Raw genomic sequence first — 11,701 nt, 5'->3', positions numbered from 1 at the left:
AATTTAATTTGCAAGGGAATAAAAAAGTAAAATAAATATTTAAGATGAAATAATTTCTAATTCATAAATAGATTTCAAGTATTTTTAAAATACATTTTAAATTCCATTTTCTTTGAGAAATTAACTAATTTTCGAAAATTTGAATTCCTAAAACATGAATTATAATTTTCGTTCTGAACAATTGAATAATTCTATTTTATCGATAAAAATACAAATTGATTATTAAAAATTGAATATTATTTACAATTTCATAAATTGAAATCAGGAATCACACATCAACATCGAATGGTTGAAAGGCTTTTCTAATTTTCATTGCCAATTCCGTTTCTTTATCCTTATCCATTTGACAATCACGCCAATCAGCACGATCATTAATATCCAAAATTCTATCACTGACTAGAACTTCACGACCAAATTGTAATGGAAATTCTTTTTTGATTCGATGATACAATTTATCTCCATCAGGCAATTCCACGTAGAAATAAAGCATTCCTTGTTGTGCTATTTGTTGTAATTGTGAATTTCTTGGTATTTCCGTTAGGGAAAAATTGTTGCACTCTGCCACTTCCTATTAAATCATTAAATAGTATTAATTCCTATAAAATAAATAACATTAAATATGGTTCGCAGTAATAAAAATTATTTTTTTACAATAATCTATAAGTAATTATTTTTATGCTTTAGATTGTTGAATAAAATTTACAAATTAAATTACAATTTTTAATTCTAAACAATTTAAATAAATAAATTTCAAAAATACAAAAATTGAAGCTTCTAACGATATAAATTATGCGAAAGGGAAAAAAATAAATTGTAATACGGAAAAAAATAGATTATAAAAGGAAAAAAAATAAAAGGGGAAAAATAAATTATAAAAACCTCGAATGTTTCCTTCAGCGCAGACGCCTGATTCTTGTGCACAGGAATGGCTTGAAGTTGACAATGCGAAGTTTTGAAATTTCTCTCAAAAAATACAGGTACACGATCGGTGGTTGCGTAATATTTCGTCACAGCCTCCTTGTAAAGTTTCATTTCCTTTGCCACACTTTCGGGCAAAATAGACAAACTCTGATGATGCGTTACTGGTAAAATAAGAAAATGATCATCGACCACACCGCCTTTGGCGAGTGCCAAATAAATTTCACTACCAACAGAAATAACCAAATGCTTCGAAACCTCGGGACTTGAGAGACAGAACCAACATTTTGTTTGATCAAATTCAAATTTAGCTTTCTTATTCGGTTGATCGGATCTTTTATTTTTTCTCTTCTCACCAGAAGAATCCATGTCGAAGAAAAATTGCGTACTCCCCATTTCTGTCGATTTATTCTGATTAAGTGGATCTGCACTCAATAGAGATTTTGAATACGGCGAGGATGTTTCATCAGTTGTTTTGATTATTAATTCCGATAAACGACTTCTATCAACTGGAGTGAGATTCAATGCATAAAGCCATTTTTCCTTCTTTGAATTTCCCACTGATGCTAATGACATAAATCTCGTTGCTATTTCCATATTATCCTCGGTTTTACTCTGATTTCTGTGAAAAACGTAAGTCAAATTAATTTAAATTCTCGTGTTTCAAAGAATAAAAGGGAAAAAAGGAAGTTCAGGGGAAATTTCTTTAAAAACATTTTTCCAGAATTTTTAACTAAAATTCTTCTATAAATCCATTATTTTTAATAATTAAATCTTTTTAATTAAATGTAAGTTCTTTGGAATTTCTAATTTAATTCATTCAAAATTTATATATTATAAAACTTCAAATCAAATTAATACCTTTTGAAGTTGATCTATATAAAAAGATTGTAAACGCAATTCTTTTAAAATTCAATTAATTTTGAAATATTCAAGTAAAATTATTCATTAAATATTTTTGGTAAGTAATAATTTTATGATAGTTCTTCAAAAATTAAGTTATTTAAAAAAAAAATTAGTCAGAAATAGAAAAATTGAAGGTTTTGTATTAGAATTCGTGGAAATTTCATAATTTATGAGAAAAGAAAAAAAATACCTATAAGGAGGTCTTTCGTAGTGAACGTTCTCCAATGCACAAAGATGATATCTCGGTTTTATATGCGTCGATAACCAGGCAATAAGTTTCGATCCTTTATATTTAATTTCCGGTTGTTTAGGATCTAAATTCGTAATACCCTCAGGCCATGGTGATGTCAATAAAAAATCAACACCACGATAACTTGGTTGTCCTTTTAAACATGTATTTCTCACACTCTCAACATCTTTTGCATTAAACGAGTAGTCTTTTAATTCTGAGGAATTTTCCTCAATTCCACTGAGATAGGCAATTTTTAATCCTGAACTCGCAGTATAAAGTCCTCGTCTTCCAAGATATGTGAGATTTTGACAGATCTCCGAACCATTAAGATCGGGATAATGTTTCACATCTGATTCACGATTGGGACCAATAATATAAGTTGGCACTGGAATTGATTTACTTCCATTCTTAAATGGTTCAAGTTCAATATTATTTTCGCCGAAAAAATTCCCGACACATAGAAGAAAATCAAAGGGTCCATTCTTTTTGTTTATTGTATCAACTTTTTTGTAAAAGAATTTAAATTGACCCTCAACATCACCACAAATTAATACTTTTTGTTTCTCTGACATTTTTTTCTGATTTTTACCTTTTAATTTTCGGCAACAATTTCAATAATAAACTTTAATGTTTATTTGTTTATAAGCCGAGTCGGTCGAGCACATGAATGACACATGACATAACCTCTAAAGCATAAGCAGGGATGGGTATAGTTAATAATCATGCGGGACACGAGAACGGGCAGTTTGGTAATCTGCGTAAAATTTAAATTTATAGAATAAAATTCTTCTGCAATTATTTATATTATATTTTATAACAAGTAAAACAAAACAATTTTTTCAAGTTTAAATTTTTTTTTAGTTTGGAAAGTTTGTTTTTGATAAAACAGTTTCAAATTACGGCGGGAAACTTTCGAAAGATGGCTGCTGTTTGACAGATTCTGATTGGTCGACGGCATTACAGGGATTTACGTGTAACTTTGTTATGACAGCTACAAAACCCTGCCGGCGAGTTGCTGCTTTTGGGAACGGAATGCAGAAGTCAAAGACGAAGAGAGAGAAAGAGAGTGGAAAGAGAGCTGGTAATAAGACGGAATCGACGGAATGAAAAGGGATTGTGTAGTTAAAAAGGGGTAGAAAATGATAAACGCTAGGCGTGTCGGCGTCGTTTTTTATAAAAATATCCAATGATATGTGACTATTTCGAAAAAAGTAAAGCACATCGATAAAATCTAAGTGAAGTGCCGCTAAAGAGAAATTAACTGGATGACATGTCCCTAAAGTTATGATGCGAAGAGCGTGGGATATAATAATGAGGATTGAAAGGATCAAGAAGGCAGCACGCAATGGATAGCGTGCTATAAAAATTATCCACAAGGTATAAAAAATTCAACTAAATTTCCGAAAATAGGAAATGTCTGCGTGGTTGTAGTTTGGCCAATGTTCAAAAGAAGGGAATGCTTGTTTCGGGTAAATTTTGGGCGATAGCCTGTGCCAGGTTATGGAGACAGAGAGTATAAAATCAGGGGCTAGTGAGCATAGCCATAGCCTTCATAGCAAAGGTTCTCAGAAACATCATCATCGCACGCATAGCAACAAATATCATCATCGACACAATTCACATCGAAACACAAGGTATCATTAATTCCCACTCGCATAATTAGAATTATTTTTCTTTAAAACACTTTTTCCCCATTCCCCCCTTGAAAGCAATTATTTTTTTTTACTGATTTACTGCCTCATTACTCTAAATTAACTAAGATTTCACGATTTATTATTAATCTACTATTACCCAATTGATTGAACTCTAATTGATTATTCTCAATTTTCGAGAGTAAAGATAATTTCTATATATAATATGTAGGTCCTTGATATATTTATATAATTCTTATCTTTAGACTCCTTGTTCAGGGAAAAATGTCAATGAAGAAATTGATTTCTTAAAATCAATTTCTTTGGAATTTATTTATAAAATTTATTTAAAAAATATGTTAAAATTCTATATTAATAATCGTTGTATTTCTGTAATCTGTTCGCAGTTTGAAATTAGTTGTTTGCTTTTTTGTTTCCTAACTTTTTTATTAATATTTCTTTTTACATAATTTTCAATTTTAAAATTAGTGTATTGAAAATCATTGAATTCTTGCAAAGTATTTATAAAAAAATTGGAAAATAATTGAACTCATTTCAAGAATTTTATCAACATTTTTTTCAATAATTGAATTCTTTCGAGATAGTGTAATTAAAATTGTATTGAAAATAATTTATTTATTGGAAAGATTTTTATTAAAATTCTTTAAAATAATTGAATTGTTTTTTAAGAATTTATTTCAATATTCTTGAAAATAGTAATGTAATTTTTTAAAGTAATTTTAATTGAAAATTTTGAAAATAATTAAAATTTACAAAGAATTTTGATTCAAAACTTTTTGAGAACAATTGAATTGTTTAGAAAAATTTGATTACAATTTAAAAAAATAATTGAACCTGTTAGTGAAATTTTATTAAAATTAACTTGAATATAATTGAATTTTTTCCTAGAAATTTAATTAAAATTGTGATTGAAAATAATTGAATTCCTCAGAAGAATTTTATTATTTACAAAAATAATTGAATTCTTGACTAGAATTTTATAATTTATACCTAAAGTCCCTCTTAAAGTTTTAAATCGATTTTTTGCTTCTAAAAGTTATATTAATATTCAATAATTATAATTATTGAACTTCTGTTAAATTTTTATAATTTTTTATAGTATCAATACATTTTAATAAAATTTAATTAATTAAATTTTCAATTATAATTATGAACAGACAAGATTATTTTAAAAAATTGAAAAAGTTCTTTGTTTAATTCAAATGATCCCCAAGTTTTGAACGTTCAAATGAACGAAATATTTTTTATTGAAGATATTTTTATAAATTACTAATCACAAAAAATTTAAAAACTGAAATATTTACGGTTAGAAACTCAGTTATTAATTTTTTGGATAGTGACGCAAAATAATTGCAATAAAAATTTAATTTGTAGAAGAAATAAATAAATTTCGTTCATTTGAACGTTCAGAACTTTAGGATCTTTAATTCAATTATTTTCTAAATTTTTAATTAAAATGATTTAAAAAAAAAATTATTTTCAAAAAATTTAAAGAAACTCGTCAAAAGTATTTAATTATTCATAAAAACTAATAAAAATGTTTGAAGCCATTTGTAGATTTATTTATGTTCGAAATCAAAAAATGAATATAAATTTGTTTAGAAAGAAAACAGGGAACAATTAGGACAAAGCCGGAAATTTTGTTGATGAACAAAAATAGTAGACACCCTGTTATTCTTGAAAATATAAAATTTGTTAATTTAATTATTAACTAGTGATTTTTAATGATTTTTTAATTTTTCAGTAAAAGTAATCGAGGTCAAAGGAAGGATCGTCTCAATTTGGAGACGAATGATATGGCCCCATTTCAAACAACTGTCAATATACGTGGTGAAAGTGTTGATAACATGGGTCAGGAAGTTATCGAGGTTCAAATCCTACCCCAGGATGAAAATTGGGGTGAAAATACAACTGCAGTAACGGGAAATACTTCCGATAGATCGGAATCAACAGAGGATGTCAGTCATTGGCCAAATGATATGGAGAGTTCGTTTGGTTTCAAGTGTCATCGTTATGTTAGTTGGATGGTAGCAATGTTCCTTGGAATAAGCGCCTTTTTAAGTCCTATTGCTATGGTTATATTGCCAAAAGTGGCATTTCTCCCGGAGCATTTGTCCGTTTTGCCAGTGGAGAAAAAATTGGAGTTACTCGCCTGTAATGCTGAATGTAAAGGACAACTTCTTGGATTAACGTTTAAGCTAGTTTTATTAGGCCTAGGAACATGGGCAGTCTTTTTACGGCCTAGATATTCGACAATGCCTAGAGTTTATCTCTTTAGGGCTGGAGTTCTTGTTTTAACCATGCTTTGTATTTGTACTTACTGGTTATTTTATATTGTACAGGTAATTTAACAACTATAATATTTTTGCTCTAAAAAAAGGATTTATAATCATTTAATTAAAGTTATTAAGAAGTCTTATTAATAATTACGAAGGGTTGTTATTAATTAAAGTTATCAAAAAGGGATATTATTAATTAAAGTTATTAATAATTATAATTATTATTAATTAATATTTCAATATTCTAGTTGACAGAGATTGCAAAGAGCGTTTCCAATGGGGAGCTATCAGGCTACAAAAATTTGGTAGCCTATGCGAGTACTTTTTCCGATACGCTACTATTTATTCATTATATTGCTGTCCTATTGATTGAGATTCGTCAATTACAACCAATGTATTTTCTCAAGGTAAGCAAAAATAGAGAACAACAATTTTCAAAATTAAGATTCATTTTGATTTTAAATTAAAGTTCGAAAATTTCAAAAGATTTGAATAAATCCAGGCTTTGCATTCATCAACTAAAATCTACTATCTATTACTTTTTTAAAAATTTGCTATTTGAAAAGAACAAAAAGCTCCTTTTTTTGAGAATTTTCACTACTTTAAACCGACTAATCGTTGAAATAAACAAATTAGTATTTATTTTCTATAAAATAATCATAAACTCAGGAAACACTTATTCACCTTGTTTCGTTAATATATAAAAATTTTACTACTGAATTTAACTTTATTAATCCAAATTAATCTAATTTAATTAAACTTTATTCGATTCAAATTCCCCTCAATCCAAATTTTTAACTATTAGAGTTAATAAAAAAACGGCAATTGATCAAAATCATAATACATGGAATAATTTGCAAGTTAATTTTTTTTATCTAATAGTACGGTTTACAATTCCTGACATATACTGTGATATAATTTTTTTTCATAAAATATTTATCATAAAACATCTCCATTTTTAAAGTTTCTGAAGTTCTTTCAATTAAAGAATATTGGTTGAATTGGATAAATAATTATAAATTGCATTATTTTGACGAAAAAAATCTTAATCAGGGACCCCAAAAGTTTAAGTTTTTAAATAATTAATTAATAATTAATTAATAAAGCGCTATATAGCGCTGGATTTATTTGCGCTATATAGCGTTGCCCTAAATAGCGCTGGATTTATTTGCGCTATATAGCGTTGCGCTAAATAGCGCTGATTTTAATTGCACTATATAGCGCTGCGCTAAATAGCGCTGATTTTAATTGCGCTATATTATAGCGCTGGATTTATTTGCGCTAATTTAATTTTTTAGAATTATTAAAATTTTCGAAAAAGCAATCAACATATTAAAAAATTTTAATTGAAATACTTAAAAAAATTTGCTTATTTTTTAAATTGTCAAAAAATTTTTTTTAATAATTGAATTATTTATAAAAAAAATTAAGTATTTTCTTTTTAAATAATTGTATTCTCCAGAAATATTCCAAAAATTATTAAAAATAATTGATTTAGAGAAAAAGTTTAATTAAATATTCTAGAAAATAATTGAATTTGGAAAGAATTACCGGTTATAATTTTTGAAAATAATTGAATAACAGAGGATTTGAAATTAAAATGTTAAAAAATTTAATTCTTGGGTAGTAATAAATAAAAAGTATTTAAATATTTCTTTAAATTATTGAAATTTAGAATAATTGAATTTAAAAATTCTGAAATAAATGAGCTTATTGAAAAATTGGACTTAAAATTTTTCGTTAAATTCCCGAAAATAATTTTTTAAATCTTATAACAATTGAAAATTTTGTCAAGTTTTATTGAAATAAGTTTTATATTTTAAAATTGTATTTATCTAGAATTGTAACTAAAAATTTGGAAAATAATTGAATTTTAGAAAAATTTAGAATTGAAATTATTTACAGAGTATGAAAAGAAGTTGTTATTCTTTCTGAGATTTAAAAAAATAGATAATGGAATTTTTTGTGATAACTCTGAATAAAATAAATTACTTTTTCTTTTACATTGAATCGACTGAAACGAGTTTTTTTAAACGTGAAGTTTAATTTTTCGACAGCTACTTTTTTTTAGCACTACTTTCAAGTCTTAAAGCTACTTTTCGCTACTTTTTGAAAATCAATTAATAACAAGTGCAAAGTCTGTAAATTTCTATTTTTTAAGATAAAATAAAAAAATTTGTATTTTTTCAGGTGGTAAGATCCCCGGACGGTGAATCAAGATCATACGCAATCGGACAATTATCAGTGCAAAGAGCTGCAATATGGGCTCTGGAGAAATATTACACCGAGTTCTCAATCTACAATCCCTATTTGGATCGATTGCCAGTTTCAAAATCAGGTAGGAAACAATCGAGTTTTAAATTCTACGATGTAGATGGAACGGTGACTAGTGGCGGCGGTCAAAATCGCAGTGGCAATGGTGGCGATCGAGCTGTTCTCGCGGCCCAAGCCCGACGTAGGGATTCAAGTCATAATGAACGTTTCTATGAGGAGCACGACTACGAAAGACGTGTTCGCAAGAGGAAAGCTCGTCTCATTACCGCCGCGGAAGAGGCATTCGCTCACATTAAACGTTTACATTCGGACGCTGATTCAGCGCCAAATCCTGGACCAATGGATCCAATGGAAGCCGCTCAAGCTGTATTCCCATCAATGGCAAGATCATTGCAAAAGTACCTGAGAGTAACGCGACAACAGCCACGTCATTCGGTTGAGGGAATTTTAGCGCGACTCGCTCGATGTTTAGCGCAGGACGCTGCACCGAAAGCATTTTTAGAACCGTTCTTCACATCGAGTCCAGTTCTCTCGCACGAAAAGGAGAGACAAAGAAAATCACAACATTGGGCTTTAGTTTGTGAGGGTGAATTACCATCGCGATTAATAACCGATGGTTGTGAATTTCAATTGCGACAAGGTGAAGTCGCTTTACTTTGCACGATTCAACGATTGCCACATTTTAATCTCACTGAGCAACTCGCTCATCCTAAGTCTAACAAGTTTCTTCTCAGGCTCAATTCAGAGACTTCCGTGTAACAATAACCAGGTTGTGTTCATAGATAAACTAATTTTCATTTCAATGAAATTTAAATCAATAATTTTTTTACAGTATTAAAACGCTGACTTTTGGCATATTTTTCAAAAATTTAATTTTTGAAAAGAAAAGAAAAAGACAGGGTTGCCACAGGTCAGAGAAAAGTCGGGGAATTTTATTAAGAAAATTCTGAATTTTTGTGCCCTTTTTGTTTGCTTTATAAAATTTTAAATAACCACGAATTCTAATACAAAATCTTTAATTTTGTTTATTTTTGTCAATAAATTATTTAAAATAATTTAATTCTTAAAGAACTATAAAAAAATTATTACTCATAAATTATTTAATAAATAATATACTTAAAAATTTCAAAAATAATTGAATTTTATAAGATTTGCGTTTACAATTTTTGTAAATAACTAAATTTCAAATGGTTTCAATTTGAAATGTTAGAAAATTTGAATTTTGAATGAATTTAGAAATATTGGCATTTATTTATTAACAATAAATTTAATTTAGAAAATTTTTAAAAACTCAGTTTTTTGGAAAGTTTAAATTCAAATTCTTTTGAAATTTGTTGAATTTTCTAATTTATGTTTAATTGTAGAAAATAATTGATTTAGAGAAGAATTTTAGTTAAAAACTCTAAAAAAATAAGTGAATTTTGGAGAAATATTTCTATATTTGCAATTTTTTTAGAAATAATTGGATTTTAAAAAGATTTCAAATTTTAATAAAATTTCCCAAAAGAAGTATATTATTTAAAAAACATTTTTGATAAAATTCTACGCAAACATTCCACTGTTTTTACAAATAATAAAAATTTTACAGGAATGCAATTATTATTTTAAATTGAATTTGCATAAATTTTTTAGACAAAAATCAATTATTTCGAAATTTTTTAAAAAAATTTTTTACAATAATCCAAATATTTCTATAAATATTAAAATTCTTTTCAGGAATTAAATTATTTTGATAAATAAAAAAATTATATTATATTTAGAAAAAAATTTTGATAAAATTCTACGCAATCATTCAATTATTTTCATAAATAATAAAACTCATAGCAGATTTTGAATTATTTTAAATACAAATTTAATTAAATTCGTCGAAAGAATTCAATTATTTAAAATTTTTTAAATTATTGATTTTTCTGTACTTAAATAATTGAATTCTCGTAGAATTTTTTAAATAAAAATTGATTTAAAAATGAATTTTAATTAAAGTTTTAGATAATAATTGAATATAAGAAGTATTATAGAATGAGTTTCTAAAAATAATTGAATTTTGAAAAAGTTTCAAATTAAAATCTTTGAAAATCTGAATTTTTCTAACTTTTTAATTAACAATTCTGTTAAATTAATTTTTTTTAAAAAGTTGAATTCAAATTTTTTTGAAATAAATTGAAATTTTTATTTTGTATTATATATTTAATTGAAGAATTTCCAAATGAATGAAATTTCGTAAAATTGAAGTTAAAAAAAAAGAATTTGGAAATTTTCTTGACTTTATTCGAAAAAAAAATAGTTATTCTGAAAGAACTTTATCTAAAAATTATTAAAAATAATTGATTTAAAGAAGAATCTTAGTCCTAATTTCAATGGAAAAATAATAATGATTAAATAAATTATTTTTAAAAATTAAAAATTCTGTCTGGGAATCAGGGAAAAGTCAAGAAAAGACAGAATTAAATTTTTGTGGCAACCCTGGGAAGAAAAAAAACCCACTTACCTTTTATGCACCCCTCTGGTACATCTGTAAAATAAAAAAGTCAGTGAATTAATACTTAGTAATAATTTAATTTTATTATTATTATTTTAATTTTAATTTTACAAATTTTACTTTTTAATGCTTTCTAAAAGTGTCGGATATATTTTATTTTATTTCTAGCTGTGAATTATTTTGGGAAGTTTGATTACATATTTGATATTTAATACTCTTGCCAAGGAAATATTTATACTCAGGGAACTTTTGTTCCATTATCGAATAAATTTAATTATTGCGAATGATAATTAAAAAATTCAACATAGTTTTTAAAATTAATGCATTTAATTATGATGATAAATTATAAGTTTCACATCATCATATATAAAAGGCTTTTAATTATTTTGAATGTAATTATTCAAAGTGATTATTATTTAAGACTTAATTATTGATCTCTTCTTTCTTTCAAAAATTTTAAGGACTTGCCATGGGGATTTTAATTAATAATAATTTTTTGTTGTTTTTTTTTAATTGCGAAGCTTTTAAAAATTAATATCGAACAAATTTTTTCGCAACGATGCTCAGTGTCTTATATAAACCAAAGTTTGATGAAAATCTAGAAATATGTTGCATTTGACAAATTGTAATTTGTGAAACATTGTCAAAAGCAGATTGTCAATTGAAGAGAGTAGCTTTTTATGAAAATGATAAAATAATCTTAATATAGAAGATTATTGCTGATACAATAGTGAATTTTTGTTTTTGCATTTAAAGAAATTATTTTTTTTCTCAATTTCTAAAATCGAATAAATTTTGTAATTTGATTGATTAATGTAAAAATAGATTCGAAATTTTGTAATACTTTTTTATACTTTTGAGAAGAAAAATTCTCAATGATGAAATTGGATAAAAATAACATTATTTTTATAAACTAGAATTCGATTTTCATTTTTTTGTAATTAAAGTTTAAGGGAAAGAA

General features: G+C 26.3%; 2 protein-coding genes across 2 annotated transcripts; one reads left to right on the top strand and one right to left on the bottom strand.

Annotated features, from left to right (window-relative positions):
* Positions 1-176: 176 nt before the first annotated feature.
* Positions 177-2,754, bottom strand: LOC122512414 (CWF19-like protein 1). The gene is made up of 3 exons (XM_043628212.1): positions 2,015-2,754; positions 880-1,540; positions 177-568 (listed from the first exon to the last, which is right to left on the bottom strand). The coding sequence occupies exons 1-3, from the start codon at positions 2,626-2,628 to the stop codon at positions 269-271; spliced, it is 1,575 nt and encodes a 524-aa protein (XP_043484147.1). The 5' UTR covers positions 2,629-2,754; the 3' UTR covers positions 177-268.
* A 300-nt stretch (positions 2,755-3,054) lies between these two features.
* Positions 3,055-9,172, top strand: LOC122512413 (vang-like protein 1). The gene is made up of 4 exons (XM_043628211.1): positions 3,055-3,690; positions 5,453-6,050; positions 6,236-6,394; positions 8,178-9,172. The coding sequence occupies exons 1-4, from the start codon at positions 3,557-3,559 to the stop codon at positions 9,018-9,020; spliced, it is 1,734 nt and encodes a 577-aa protein (XP_043484146.1). The 5' UTR covers positions 3,055-3,556; the 3' UTR covers positions 9,021-9,172.
* The last annotated feature ends 2,529 nt before the right edge of the window (positions 9,173-11,701 follow it).

Source organism: Leptopilina heterotoma, unplaced genomic scaffold (genome assembly GCF_015476425.1).
Source record: "Leptopilina heterotoma isolate Lh14 unplaced genomic scaffold, ASM1547642v1 Lhet_99, whole genome shotgun sequence".
Taxonomy (NCBI): domain Eukaryota; kingdom Metazoa; phylum Arthropoda; class Insecta; order Hymenoptera; family Figitidae; genus Leptopilina; species Leptopilina heterotoma.
The sequence above is the reverse complement of the archived record's forward strand: the minus strand, read 5'-3'. Positions and strand labels throughout refer to the sequence as shown.